The 15,744-nt window shown below is 47.0% G+C and overlaps 2 protein-coding genes across 2 annotated transcripts in view; one reads left to right on the top strand and one right to left on the bottom strand.

Moving 5' to 3' along the window:
• LOC141178593 (uncharacterized) overlaps window positions 1-15,744 on the top strand; it is a 328,452-nt gene that overhangs the window by 138,028 nt on the left and 174,680 nt on the right. The gene's annotated exons all lie outside the window — the stretch shown is intronic.
• The window catches only part of LOC141178592 (uncharacterized), a 29,162-nt gene continuing 16,218 nt past the window's right edge, over window positions 2,801-15,744 (bottom strand). The window contains exon 7 of the mRNA XM_073660473.1: window positions 2,801-6,276. Within this exon, the coding sequence (XP_073516574.1) occupies window positions 4,655-6,276 (1,622 nt within the window). The 3' untranslated portion in view covers window positions 2,801-4,654. The remainder of the gene's footprint in view (window positions 6,277-15,744) is intronic.

Below are 15,744 nucleotides of genomic sequence, written 5' to 3'. Positions count from 1 at the left end.
GGCGGAGCTTCAGTTCTCGCGCGCTTTCGGAGTCCACGCCCCTCTTCTTCCCGCGCGGCGTCTTCAAGATGGCGTCCAACGGCGGGAAAACTCCACGGATGGCGGGAAGAAGGCAAAAGATGGCGCCGGATGGCGGGAATCTTCACGGATGGTGGGAAGAAGGCTGAAGATGGCGCCGGATGGCGGGAATCTTCACCACTGGTAAGTTTGAACAGTCTTTTTCAGGCACGCAGTACCCGGTGGTTGCGGGCACGAAATCCTGCCGACTACGCCAAAAGTTGACGCGCCCTGGGCCTATGTGATGTAGCGTTGCGCACGCAGGGACTACCCGGAGCCGGATCTGATAGGGGTAGTAGTCTCGTGGCGGTGACCCGGTCCGTGCCCAGGGAGTCAGACTAAGTGGCGGTATATTAGCAGTAGATGTAGGACGACTACGCCACCCGTTGAATGCAGCTATGGAGCTGCCGCTGCAGGGCAGACCGCTGAGGCCGGTGGAAGGATGGTGCAGCGTGGATGGTATAACCCCCAACGGGAGGGGTATGGCCTCAGGGCAGCCGACGTGGATGATGGGGGTAGCAGGAATCACTCAGAGACGATGCGGTGTAGTTCAGGGTCTTTACTGGTGACAAAGATAGACCCTCCCGGAGTAATGGCTAGCGGTCGGGGCCTGGTCAGTCCTTGAGCTGATGGGATCCCCCTTGGCCAGGCGGAGTTGTAGGCCTCCCCAACTAATTGTACTCTTCTGGCTACCTTGCTAGAGGCGGGTAAAGGTAGCCCACGTCCCTGAGTGTACCGTGTGGTGCTCACCCGTATGGCCGGTGACTCGGGGCCTTCTAGTAGCTTCCGCTCCATGACGGCGGTGCTAGTCCCACTCTTGTGACCGAGCCTTCGGGTTTCTGGGCCAGAGAACCTGAAATCCCCTGCCGGTCGGTTTCTGCTGCTGGGTAGGAGTTAGTCCCCACAGCCTCGGACTCCGGGTCCGGTAAGAAATCTTCAATCAGGGCGAGCTCTACAGCTTCCAGCCCTGACCTCCTCTTAGCACGACTCCCACAGAGCTCCTGATCTTTCTTTCCTATTACTGCTTCTCTTCTTCTCTCTACTCTTCTCACTAACCCTGCCTCAGCCCCAGGTTTATATAGGGGAAGTCCTTCCCCTCCCAGGACTGGGCAGGAGGTGTGGCATGCATAGGATTCCTGACCAAGAGACCTCCCACCTGCTCTGAGACATAACATTGCTGTTACTGTGGAAACCAGACCCCTGGGGTGCCACAGTTACACTACATTCAAATGGTTAGGAAAGAAAAAAAGGTAAATCCAACTTAAGACCTGTGCTCAACGACGACATTGGGGGGAGCTTTCGACAATGTAGGGTCAGTATGGGTAAATGTACATGGAAATGGCAATAATGGAAAGCTGCTAATTGGAGTTTGCTACAAGCATCCTAATATAGCTGAAGATGTAGAGGATGAAATTCTGCAACAAATTAAAAAGGCAACAAAAAACAAGTCATGGTCAAAGTGTTGGATCCTTTGAAATTGTTCCAGAGAATCAAGTAATTCTCCTATAAAATTATTGCAATAACACTTTTTGTTATACACGTTTATTTCCTTTATGTGTATTGGAACAACACAAAAAAAGAGAAAAAAATGCAAATTGAACATATTTTCACACAAAAACCCCAAATATGGGCCAAACAAAATTGTTGGCACCTTGCCAAAATTGATGATAAACAACTTTGTTTCAAGCATGTGAAGCCAGTTCAAACTCAATTGTGGCAAGTAACAAGTGTGGGCAACATGAAAATCACACTTGAAACCACATAAAAAAAAGGACAAGTTGATTCAATCTTTGCATTGTGTGCATGGAGAACAGAAAGAGGAGAGAACTGTCTGAGGACTGGAGAACCAAAATTGTTGAAAAATATCAACAATTTCAAGGTTACAAATCTATCTCCAGATATCTAGATTTTCTTTGTCCATGGTGCGCAACATTATCAATAAATTTACAACCCATGGCACTGAAGCTAATCTCACTAGATGTGGACAGCAGAGAAAAATTTATGAAATGTTGCAATGCAGGATAGTCCAGATGGGGGATAAGCAGCCCCAGTAAAGTTCCAAAGCTGTATTGCATGCTCAGGGCGCATCAGTGCCAGCATGAACTATCCATCAACATTTGAATTAAATAAAATGCTATGGCAGGAGACCCAGGAGGACCCCACTGCTGACACAGATGCATAAAAAAGCTAGACTGCAGTTGCCAAAATGTACATGAGTAAGCCAAAATCCTTCTGGGGAAGCGTTTTGTGTACAGATGAGACCAAGATAGAGATTTTTGGTAAAGTACATCATTCTACTGTTTACCAAAAATAGAATAAAGCCTACAAAAAAAAGAACACAGTGCCTACAGTCAAATATGGCAGAGGCTCCAAGATGTTTCAGAGTTGTTTTGCTGCCTTTGTCACTGGGTGCCTTCACTGTGTGCAAGGCATCAAGAAATCGGAAAATTACCAAAGAATTTTGTGTGGCAATGTAGTGCCTAGTGTCAGAAAGCTAGGTTTGTGTTCTAGTTCATGGGTCTTCTAGCATTACAATGACCCCAAACATACTTCAAAAAGCACACAGAAATTGATGGAAACAAAGTGCTGGAGAGTTCTGAAGTGACCAGCAATGAGTCCAGATCTAAATCCCATTGAACACTTGTGGAAAGATCTTAATATTGCTGTTTGGAGAAAAATATTAAAATTTGAGAGTCTTCAGTGGTTGATACCTTTTAATGGCTAACTGAAAAGATCGTAGCAAATTGCAAACCTTCAAGACTACTCAGGTCTCTTCATCAGACATAGTATAACACAAAATCTGGAGTCACATATTTATACACAACAGGGCACAGGAATAATGCCATAGATAAGACAAGTGATGTGAAGCAGAACTATTAGTATGGGAGAGGGAAAAGCAGTTGTGGCCGTGAATATTGGAACAATTCATAGATAAGGAGTATGAAAGTTTTATTGCCCTGTGATTGAGGTCTGGTCCATGATTGTGATACCCCCCAAATGGTCTGAGGAGCACATTCCTTAGTTGATGTGGAAAGACATAAATCCATGCAACACATTAATTCCTGCTCTGTGAGTGTGTCAAAGATTATCATAAGTTTGTATCTCCAAATTTTTCTGTCTCTCTGAGATTTGAAGTTACCTTTTAATATAAGTAATTTTATGTCCATGATGCTGTGATCAGGTGATCAGGAATAAAAAATGTTCGGCCAAAGGTAGATCTATTCCTTTTTCTTTTATTGTGTGGCGATGAGAATTCATCCTTGTTCTAAGTTTTAGCCCTGTCTCCCCATATACACACCCCCAAGCTGGACATTTGGTACATATAATTAAGCACGCTACATTAGATGTGATGCAGCAGTACCTGTACCTGGGGTCTTGTGGTCCTGATGTGAGTTGGGAATCTTTATCTTGTCCATGGTCATTATAAATGAACAGGTTTTACATTTTTTCTGGTTGCAGGGATAGGTTCCTGTAGCTGTTGGAGAGGACAGGGAGGTTCTCACAATGATGCTTTTTAGATTTGGGGGCTGCCTAAAACACCAGAAGTGAGGGATCTGGAAATATAGATTGTAAGCGGGCATCTTTTTGTAATAATGGTTGTAATTTCCATGCAGCTCCCCTTAGCACCTCGAGATTTGGATTGTAGGTGACTACTAGAGGCACCAGGTTGCTTTCTTGTTTAGTTCTGAAATGTACGAGATGATTCCTTGATATTCTGGTGGCTCTTGCAATCTGGTTTCAATTGTTCTTGGATGGTAGCTCTGGTTTAAAAAGGTCTGAGGCCACCAAGGTGTTTGTCTCTGTCCATAGGGTTGGAACATATCTGATTGTATCTGATGGCTTGACTATAGACCATAGAGTTTTTTTGTGTTTTGGATGGAAACTGACCCATTTAAGGTATGTTGGACGGTCAATTGGCTTATGGTACAGGGACGTCTCTATTTCATTGTTTTGTACCTTAATAAAGGTGTTCAAAAAGTTAATTTCAGTACAGGAATGAGTAGTTGAGTGATAAGTTGATGGTGGGATGAAATTGATTAAAGTGTTCATGGAATGTTTAGCTGTTGCTCGGATTCTGTCCAGAGGATTAAAATATCGTCAATGTAACGGTAGTAGACAAGAGGCCTGATGGGACATGAGGACAAGAAGTCACTTTCAAGCTTGACCATTAAAAGATTTACATACTGTAGAGCTATTTTACTTCCCATTGCTGTACCAGTCTCCTGTAGATATATATTGTTATAAAATTCAAATAATTGTGGGTGAGGATGACTTTTGGACGTTTCACCACAAAGGAGAAACTATCCTCCTGATCTGTTTGCTGTCCCTCCCAGTATAATTTCCTTCTACCACTATTAGGTTTCTGGGAAGTTATACTTGTTCATTTTATTTTTGGTTCTCATTAGCTTGCCTTCTTTTCCCTATATGAATGTGTTCTAGTTTCTCACTCAGGGTTTTCATATCTTACTTCACACTTTCATTTCCCCTTGTTGACAGTGTGTTGCTTCCTCCCCTCTGGTTCTTCAGAAGGTACGAGAAACTCCTCAACTGCGTCCAAGGTGGTGTTTCAGTTGTGCAGCTAGGGCCTTTCTAGTCTCTACAGCGACCAGTTGGGTATAGTTGCAGCATTCTTCCCTGTGTGGGTTCTCCGGTGGCTATCAAGATGCACTTTCTGGTTAAAACATTTCCCACATTTTGAACATGAAAAAGGCTTCTCCCCTGTGTGAGTTCTGTGATGTTTAACAAAATCTGATTTCGGTATAAAACCTTTCCCACAATCTGAACATGTGAAAGGCTTCTCCCCTGTGTGAGTTCTCTGATGTGTATTAAGAGTCGATTTCTTTGCAAAACATTTTCCACATTCTGAACATGAAAATGGCTTCTCCCCTGTGTGGGTTCTCTGGTGCTTAACAAAATCTGATTTCTGATTGAAACATTTTCCACATTCTGAACATGAGAAAGGCTTCTCCCCTGTGTGAGCTCTCTGATGTGTATTAAGAGTCGATTTCCTTGCAAAACATTTTCCACATTCTGAACATGAAAATGGCTTCTCCCCTGTATGAGTTCTCTGATGTGTATTAAGAGTCCATTTCTTTGCAAAACATTTCCCACATTCTGAACATAAAAATGGCTTCTCCCCTGTTTGGGTTCTCTGGTGCTTAACAAAATCTGATTTCTGATTAAAACATTTTCCACATTCTGAACACGAGAAAGGCTTCTCCCCTGTGTGAGTTCTGTGATGGTTCATAAGATTTGATTTCTTCGTAAAGCATTTACCACATTCTGAACATGAAAAAGGCTTCTCCCCTGTGTGAGCTCTCTCATGTGTATTAAGATGTGATTGCTGTATAAAACCTTTCCCACAATCTGAACATGAAAAAGGCTTCTCCCCTGTGTGAGTTCTCTGGTGTTTAACAAAACCTGATTTTTGGTTAAAACATTTTACACATTCTGAACATGAAAATGGCTTCTCCCCTGTGTGAGTTCTCTGATGTGTATTAAGAGTTGATTTCTTTGCAAAACATTTCCCACATTCTGAACATGAAAATGGCTTCTCCCCTGTGTGAGTTCTGTGATGTTTGATAAGATTTGACTTCTCTGTAAAAGATTTCCCACATTCTGAACATGAAAAAGGCTTCTCCCTTCTGTGGATTCTTTGGTGGCTATCAATATTCGTTTTCCATTTAAAACATTTCCCACATTCTGAACATGAAAATGGCTTCTCCTCTGAGTGAGTTCTCTGATGTCTGATAAAAGTTGATTTCTCTGTAAAACATTTCTGACATTCTGAACATGAAAATGGCTTGTCCTGTGTGTGAATTCTCTGGTGACTAACAAGATCTGATTTCTTGTTAAAACATCTTCCATACTTGGAACAAAAAAATCTATTCTTTGCTGTGTGAATTTTTTGATGTTTAAGAAAACATGTTTCAAGGGGAAAACTATTTCCATATTCTGAATGTGAAAATGGCTTCTTTGCATTAGGAGCAATTCGTTTTTTAATGCTTATTTTGCTACTTTGATTTTCCTTAGCAGTCGGTAATGAATCAGAAGATAGGAACGGCTTCAAAGGATTAGATGACAGATCTTTGCTGTGAAGAGATGATGGTATATCTGAAGTAATGGCATTCATTTCAGTTGTATCCTGTGGGATCTCAAAATCATCTGATTTGAAAACTGAAGATGTCAGCTGTCCCTCTGATCTCCCGGTACAGTCAACTGCCAAGAATAAAACCAATTATTATTTTTGAATTAAATATTCTTGAATTTTATATTTTTGAACATTTCTACTTAAACTGTCCATAAAAATGTAATTATTCATCAAGATGATGACAGTTCAAAGTCTAATAGAAAACCTCATAGGATGAACCAGTAGAGCGTGGTGTTCAACTATTTGTTCATTCTGCCTCCCAAATATGGAATGAAAAGATACCAAACAATTTTATGTAGGCGAAAATAATACCAATAAAAACTTCTATTCATCCAGCAAAAAAAAAAAGTTCCCCACTAAGGTCCAACATCTCTTCAATGGAAAAACAGAGGTTTCCACATTATTAGTGGCTCAAAGGCTCTTGAAAAGCAACATGGCTTCCATAATCCAATTCAACAATAACCCTCCTCTCAAAGTTAAATCTCCACTCACTTCTGAGCCTTGCAGTGTACCTAAACCACATAGCATCCATCCCACTTAAATTTACAGTGTGTGTTTCTCCTGTAGCACAATCTGGGCACTATGTGTTGAGTAATAACATGGAAAATGTGCAATTTTCACTCTCCAGCATCCACTCTGTGCTAATTTCTGGAAAATGCCTGTGGAGTCAAAATAGTCAATATTCCTATAGATTAATTCACTGAGGGTTATCATTTTCAAAATGGTGTCACATTATGGGGATTTCTACTTCCCTGGCTTTCTGCCATTTTGTTATATTAGGGCTTCTGCAAAAGATGTGTCCCATCTCCTCTGGGATCTGCTCCTGCAACGTCTGCTTCTGTCACCAGGAGCTGCCTTATTAATTCTGCAGGTGGCGCTGGTGATGGAGGAGATGTTGGAACCAGAAGCTCTGGGCGGCGCGGGCTCTGTACAGCCACTAAGATTAGGATGCTTGGAACCAGTAGTACCATCCAGTCTTGCAGTATGAGTGTGTGTGCTGTCAAGCTGAAGTAATCTTCTTCCTGCTTCAGCCAATTGGAAAACACCACACCCTACTAAAGCTCGAAGCATATTGCCAGAAGTTGCCAGATACTGCCTTGTTTTTCTCTGGTTCAGTCCTCTGTGCTCCTCTCTCGGCTTGTGTATTTGTTACCTGTTGTGATCCTGACCCGTTTACTAACTACTCGTGTCTTCTGATTTTGTATCTTCTCAACCCTTCTGGTTCTGACCACTCTTCTTGTCATATCACTCCACAGAACAGCAGGTAACACCGTGGTTCAAGCCTATGTGTGACATGCAGAAGTAGTGCTGTTGCTTTAAAAGCATTCAGCAACTATTAGAAGTAACACAAGCACATGAGACAGGAAGTGTTCTGCTCCAGAAGCATCCAGCAACTAGAGGGGTTAACACAGTCACAGGAGAAGGGGAGTGTTTTATCAGAGCCCCAAGGGGATTGTGGGGAAGTTGTTTACTGTCTGGCTGGAGCCAAAGAGAAAGGTGGTGTGTGTGATCTGTATCTCACAGAAGCGCCCATGCAAGTGAAAAGGATTCAAGTCAGGAGTGAAGCCAAGCACAGGTCAGTTTGAGTTCCTGAACTAGCAGTGCAGAGTATTGTCAGGCAGAAAGATAAGGACTGGAAGAAATGGTGTCACAGGGATCATCTACCTCAGCAAACCTTCCCCCCCTCCTCCATCTCACTGTGATGTTAAGAATGATGTGTTCATTAATGTGCCTTCGCATTAGAACTGTGCTGTCCTGTACTACTGGGAAGACTGTGAACTGCTGTGCTGCTAAGGATACTGGACAGTTTGTCACTGGCGCCTGTTGCTCATAAGACTTAACTTGCACTGGCTGTGCGGCTTCTTATTAAATGCTATTAAATGCTATCTGAACCTAGTGGCGTGCGTGTAACATGTGGGTCTCTGTGTCAGTCCAGATCCATGTATAGGTGTTAACGCCTTTAATTTACAACCCAAGCCTGTTTTCACCTTCATTACTGGGCCAAATTTTACAATTCTGACAAGTGTCACTTTATGTGGTAAAATTTCTTCAATTTGGCGTAAATTTTGAAAATGTTGCAATTTTCAAAGTTTTAATTTTTATGCCCTTAAATTATAGTTAATAAATAAAATTTCCCATATTTCCCACAGTTTGGGCGTGGCTGGGCTCAGAAGGGAAGGAGCGTCATTTGACTTTTTGAATGTAAAATTTGCTGAAATAATTTGTGATGCCATGTCACATTTGTAGAACCCCTGGTGTGCCTAAACAATGGAAACACCCCACAAGTGACACTATTCTGGAACCTAGAGCCCTCTGGAAACTTATCTAGATGTGTGGTGAACATCTTGAACCCCCAGGTTCTTCACAGAAGTTTATAATGTTAGGCTGTGAAAATATAGAAAATCACAATTTTCCCACAAAAAATGTCTTTCAGCCCCAAAGTTTGCATTTTTACAAGGGTAACAGGAAAAATTGCACCACGCAATTGGTTGTGCAATTTCTTCTGAGTACGCCGATGTCCAATATGTGGACAAAAATACTGTTTGGGTGCACGGCAGGGCTTGGAAGTGAAGGACTGTCATTTGAGTTTTTGAACAGCGATACCACATTTATTTCACTTTTTGATGCAGGAGCATTGCTAAGCTTTACAAACTGTCAGCGCTGCACTGATAGACAAACTTGCTCTGAGCATGGTGTAACAAGTTTGCTAGTTCTGGTGACCGGAGTGTTGTCATGACGACATAGATTCACCATGGCAATGTAGCGTGGGCGCAGATCAGAGTGCAGAGGGGGCTCCCTTCCTCTGCCTGCCTTCTAAATGCTGCGATCGATGTCCATCGCAGCATTTAGGGAGTTAAAGTGCCGGGAGCGGTGCCCTAAGCTGACACCAGGCGGCGATCATGCGCGCACAGCTTCTGAGCTCGTAAAGTCGCCTGGACGTATTCATACGTTCAAGGTCAGTAACTACTTACCGACCTGGATGTATGGATACGTTCAAGGTCGAGAAGGTGTTAAAGGCTGATGACAGATCCCAGGGATCTGGAAAACGGAGAAGATAGCGCCAAGCCTGTTCGTGGTAGACATGTTTTGAGCTGCCAGGTGACCATGAACAGCGTCCCCACTACATTGTGTCTACAAACTATTCCAGCAAAATCTACATTCAAATAGCTAAATGTTGCTCCTTCCCGTCTTAACCTGCCATGTGCCCAGATAGTAGTGTACAACCATATATAGGGTATTGTCCGATTCAAGAGAAGTTGGAAAATAATTTGTAACCTCCATTTGTTTCTTATTATCTTTTGTGAAGAATTCGAAAGTTATCATAAAATGAAGGGACAAACATCAGATCTGAAAAATGGGCCCAGATAGGAACACAAAACTGGCAAGAGGAAGGGGTTAAATCAGTATTTTGGGCAGTAACTACTGAAGTAAAAAACTGAGTATAGACAATAACATATCTACTGAAATGATCAAACTCAACAGCCTTCATCAGTAATAAATGAGTAACTAGTGGTGAAACCTCTCTGGGGTAATTAGAGTATGGGGCTCGGTGGCACTTGGCAATCTAAACTATCGTAAGGGACAATATTTTCTATTAGATGAGTTTCAAGAAGAAATATTAGACGTTCAAAGAGAACTTTTTATAATAGTGCAGAGCTGAGGTGTCTTAAATTTAGCTTAGAGATACAGTGGGTACGGAAAGTATTCAGACCCTTTTAAAATTTTCACTCTTTGTTTCAATGCAGCCATTTGATAAATTCTAAAAAGTTCATTTTTTTTCTCATTGAAGTCCACTCTGCACCCCATCTTGACTGAAAAAAAAACAGAAATGTAGAAATTTTTGCAAATTTATTAAAAAAGAAAAACTGAAATATCACATGGTCATAATAAGTATTCAGACCCTTTGCTCAGTATTGAGTAGAAGCACCCTTTAGAGCTAGTACAGCCATGAGTCCTCGTGGGAATGATGCTACAAGTTTTTCACACCTGGATTTGGGGATCCTCTCTGTAACGGGTCTGGGAGGCGGAACCTCTGGGCTACAATACAAGGGGGCGGTCCTTGTAAGGGAGCGGGTGGCGACCAGGCAGGCAGTCACAGGAGGTGACCTGGACAGTCTCTGAGTGAACGGGACAGTCTCTGAGTGAACGGGACAGTCTCTAGGTATAGGGTTGGTACGACCTGTGGCGGCTGAAGATAGACGAGAGCTCCCAGGTGAGCAGGCGAGAGTCTCTGGATGAACGGGTGGTCACAGCATGTGACGGCGGAGCCTCCAGGAAGACCAGCGGACAGGCGACAGATGAGCGCTCCCAGGTGAGCGGGCAGAAGTCTCTGGACAGGCGGGTGGTCACAGCACGTGACGGCAGAGCCTCCGGGTAGGCAGACAGACAGGTAGCAGATGAGCGCTCCCAGGTGAGCGGGCAGGAGTCACTGGACAGGCAGGTGGTCACAGCACGTGACGGCGGAGCCCCCAGGTAGGCTAGCAGGCAGATAGCAGATGTGCGCTCCCAGGTGAGCGGGCAAGCTGGTCCATAGACAGACTGACAGGAGTTGGAAGGCAGACCGTCGGACCTCAGGCAGGCAGGCAGGTAGCTGATGTGCGCTCCCAGGTGAGCGGGCAAGAGTCTCTGGAATAGCTGGTGGTCACAGCACGTGACAGCGGAGCCTCCGGGCAGGCAAGCAGGCAGGTAGCGGAGAAGCACTCCCAGGTGAGCGGGCAGGCTGGTCCTTAGACAGACTGACAGGAGTAGTAAGGCAGACCGTCGGACCTCAGACTAGCAGACAGGTAGCAAGTAATCAGGCAGGAATCTGACAGGTAACTGGCAGGTAACTGGCAACGGGACCTGAGGGCTGAAGCACAGGTGAGACACAGGTGCAAACAACATTGCTCGGGCACCTCCATTTTGGAGGAGGTGCCTTATATATGATGAAGTCCTCCGGCCATTGGCCGGGGACTCCTTAGGACGACGCGCGCGGCCCCTTTAAGAGGAGGGGAGCGCGCGCGCGCCCTAAGCACAGGGGCCGGGAAGGAGCGCGCGCTGAGAGCAGAGCGGGAGGAGGACGCCGGGAAGGAGCGCGCGCTGACAGCAGAGCGGGAGAGGGACGCCGGGCACGGGGCAGAGCGGTGAGGGGAGCAGCGTCCCTGCCTAGCAGAGGGCAGGGACGCCGGCACTACAGTACCCCCCCCTTTAGGCCCCCCCTTTTTTAGGCCAGACAGAAATTTAGCTAGGATGAGAGGGGCATGGATGTTCTCCCGGGGCTCCCACGTTCTCTCCTCAGGACCAAACCCCTTCCAATCTACCAGAAAAAAGGTCTTTCCTCTTACCCTTTTGGTGGCAAGAATGTTCTCTACCTCAAACTCGTCCTCAGCGGAAACCGGAGCAGGAGGCGTACCTGTAGACTTGGAAAAAGAGTTAAGTACCACAGGTTTGAGGAGAGATACATGGAAGGAGTTAGGGATCCGTAAGTTGGCCGGGAGTTTCAATTTATAGGCCACCGGGTTGATCTGACTGGTGACCTCCAGAGGTCCGATGAACCGAGGCCCTAACTTGTAAGAAGGTATCTTGAGTCGAACATATTTAGATGAGAGCCAGACCTTATCTCCTGGACGAAATTGAGGAGGATCCAGGCGTTTTTTGTCAGCGTGTCTTTTCATCCGTTCGGACGACTGAAGGAGTGCGGATCGGGTACTCTCCCAAATGGAGGAAAATTTGCTAACGAGAGATTCCGCAGCCGGGTTGTCCACCGAGGTGGAGACAGGAAAAGGAATCCGAGGATGCTGACCAAAGACTACAAAAAACGGGGATTTGGAGGAGGATTCGCTCTCGTGATTATTGTAAGAGAACTCGGCCCATGGTAGGAGATCCACCCAGTCAGAATGGTGGGCATTAACGAAGTGCCGGAGGTAACTGGTCAGGTTCTGATTGATCCGCTCCACTTGACCATTGGACTGTGGGTGGTAAGCGGAAGAGAAGTCCAGGGTGACGTCTAGTAGTTTACAAGTGGCTCTCCAGAAGCGTGAGGTGAACTGTACCCCACGATCCGACACGATGTGGAGGGGCAGGCCATGAAGACGGAAGATGTGACGAATAAAGTCTCTAGCTAGCTCGGGTGCAGACGGGAGGCCTGGTAGGGGAACGAAATGAGCCATCTTGGAGAAGCGGTCAGCGACCACCCAAATGACCGTACAACCGGCAGAGAGTGGGAGGTCAGTTATGAAGTCCATTGCAATATGCTGCCAGGGGGCAGCAGGTACTGGGAGCGGAAGGAGGCGACCGGCTGGCAGATGTCTCGGAACCTTGTTGCGGGCGCAGGACACACAGGCAGAAACAAAGTCTATTACATCCTTGTGCAGGGTAGGCCACCAGTAGTGACGGGAAATAAGCTGGAGGGTCTTCTTCTGACCAGCGTGGCCAGCCAGTTTAGACGAGTGACCCCAGTGAAGGATCTTCTCCCGATCAGGTACTGATACGAACGTCTTTCCGGGAGGGAGACGATTTAGACTCACGGGAGCCACCTGCATTACTTTGGCGGGATCGATGATGTGTTTCGGATCTTCCTCGAGATCAGATACCAGAAAGGATCGAGACAAGGCGTCCGCCTTGACGTTTTTGTCAGCCGGGCGAAAATGAAGGACAAAATCAAAACGAGCAAAAAACAAGGACCACCGGGCTTGGCGCGGGTTAAGTCTCTGGGCATGCTGGAGGTAAGCCAAGTTCTTGTGGTCAGTGTAAATTATTACCGGGTGAAGAGCCCCCTCAAGCAGGTAACGCCACTCCTCCAATGCCAGTTTGATGGCCAATAACTCTCGATCTCCTATGGAATAATTGCGCTCTGAGGAGGAGAAGAGTTTAGAGAAGAAGCCGCAAGTTACCATCCTCCCGGAAGAAGATTTTTGAGTAAGTACCGCTCCAGCTCCAGAGGAGGAGGCGTCCACTTCCAGGAAGAACTGCTTATTGCCGTCCGGGCGATGCAGCACCGGGGCGGAAGAGAAGGCCTGTTTTAAGGAAAGAAAGGCTTCTTCTGCTTCGGGCGGCCACTGTTTGGGATTAGTACCCTTACGGGTGAGCGCGGAAATTGGGGCAGTCCGGGAAGAGAAGTGTGGTATGAAGAGGCGGTAGTAGTTGGCGAAGCCCAGGAACCGCTGAATGGCTTTCAACCCCTCCGGTCGGGGCCATTTCTCGATGGCAGACAGTTTCTCTGGATCCATTCGTAGGCCGGTCTGAGAAATAATGTAGCCCAAAAACGGAAGCGAGGTCTGCTCAAAGAGGCACTTCTCGTATTTAGCGAAGAGGTGATTCTGCCTGAGCCTGAGCAGGACCTGACGAACGTCCCTCCGGTGAGTCTGGAGATCCGGAGAGAAGACCAAGATGTCGTCCAGGTACACCACTACGCAGGAGTAGAGAAGGTCCCGGAAGATGTCATTGACCAACTCTTGAAAGACGGCAGGAGCGTTACAGAGACCAAAGGGCATTACCAGGTATTCATAGTGGCCGTCCCGGGTGTTGAATGCCGTCTTCCATTCATCCCCCTGACGGATACGAACCAGGTTGTACGCCCCACGGAGGTCTAGTTTGGTGAAGATTCTAGCCCCCCTCAGACGATCAAATAATTCTGGAATGAGCGGAAGGGGGTACTTATTCTTCACCGTGATCTGGTTTAGGCCTCTATAGTCTATACAGGGACGGAGAGAGCCGTCCTTCTTTTTGACGAAAAAGAAGCCTGCTCCCGCCGGGGAGGTAGATTTCCGGATGAATCCCCTGGCCAGATTCTCCTCAATATATTCGGACATCGACCGGGTCTCAGCAGCGGATAAAGGATAAATACGCCCACGGGGAGGAGTAGTACCGGGTAACAGGTCGATGGGACAGTCGTATGGTCTATGAGGGGGTAATGTCTCTGCCTCCTTTTTATTAAAGACAGCAGCATAAAACCAATAAGGAATCGGAAGTCCAGGTAGATTAGCTGGGGTAGGAGAGGGACGGACGGGATGGACGGGGACCAGGCAGGTCTTATGACAGTCTTGTCCCCAGCGAAGGACTTCTCCGGTCTGCCAGTCAAGCACGGGTGCATGTCTCTGGAGCCAAGGCAGACCTAGCAAGAGGGCGTGAGAGAGTCCAGGCAGAACATGAAAGGAGATACTTTCAGAATGCAGCATTCCCACCTGCAGAGTAATGGATTCGGTGATGAGTTGGATGGGGCGTGGTAAGAGCCCCCCATCCACGGCAGCCACAGACAAGGGTACAGCCAGAGGTTTGGTGGGGATGCGGTATTTCTCTACCAGGAACTGTGAAATAAGATTCCCGGCTGCTCCAGAGTCCAGTTGGGCTAGTTCGAAATAACGGTTCTCCCCGTAGACGATTGAAACTGACAACAGCAGGGATGGAGAGGATTTATTCTTGTCTAGGTGGACCTCTCTGAGCGAACCTAGACACAGGCGTTTCCCGACCTCTCCGGGCAGGCACGGATCCGGTGCTCCTTACTGCCACAGTAGAAGCAGGTCCCCTCGGCACGGCGTAAGTCCTGACGGGTCTTGACCATCTTGGTCTGGTCGACCTGCATAGGCTCAGGAGGGTGTACCTGGTTAGAGACAGAAGGAGTGACGGGTTTCTGAAAAGTAGGAGCTAGACGTAGTAACCTCCTCTCACGGGTGACCTCTCTGGCACGCTCCTGGAACCGTAGGTCAATCCGGGTGGCGAGAGTTATTAAGTCATCGAGAGTGGTAGGAATGTCCCGACCGGCAAGTTCATCTTTAATACGGCCGGACAGACCCTCCCAGAAGACGGAAACCAGAGCGTCGTTATCCCAGGCCACCTCCGAGGCAAGGGTACGGAACCGTATGGCATATTGGCCCACGGTGAGGCTTTCCTGACGGAGGCGTAGCAATGATGATGCGGATGAGGTCTTCCGTCCGGGTTCGTCGAAGACTTTCCGGAAAGCCGTGAGAAAAGCAGGCAAGTTGGACACCAGGGGGTCTCCTCTCTCCCATAGAGGATTTAGCCAGGCCAGAGCCTCCCCGGTGAGATGGGACATGATGAATGCAATTTTGGCTCGGTCGGAGTTAAACTGGTGGGACAATAGTTCAAAGTGCAGGGTGCACTGATTTATGAAGCCCCGAGCCTGGACGGAGTCGCCTCCGAAGCGAGGAGGTGCAGAAAGCTGGGGTCCGGGGTAGGATACCATGGTATTAGTGGGCAGCGGAGCTGCCGGATTGCGAGACATGGCACTGGCGGAGGTTGTCGGTGGAGCAGTCAGAGTATCCAGGCGAGTATTGACATTCCGCAGGTGACCCAGGATGGACTCCTGTTGGTACCTTTGACGGGACAGTTCATGACACAGGTCCGAGAGCGAGGGAGCTTGGGTGCCACCGGGTTCCATGGCCCGAGCAAACTGTAACGGGTCTGGGAGGCGGAACCTCTGGGCTACAATACAAGGGGGCGGTCCTTGTAAGGGAGCGGGTGGCGACCAGGCAGGCAGTCACAGGAGGTGACCTGGACAGTCTCTGAGTGAACGGGACAGTCTCTGAGTGAACGGCACA

This window comes from Phyllobates terribilis, unplaced genomic scaffold (assembly GCF_046119375.1).
Source record: "Phyllobates terribilis strain yellow unplaced genomic scaffold, ASM4611937v1 Scaffold_29__1_contigs__length_15306474, whole genome shotgun sequence".
In the NCBI taxonomy this organism is placed as follows: Eukaryota; Metazoa; Chordata; class Amphibia; order Anura; family Dendrobatidae; genus Phyllobates; species Phyllobates terribilis.
The sequence above is the reverse complement of the archived record's forward strand: the minus strand, read 5'-3'. Positions and strand labels throughout refer to the sequence as shown.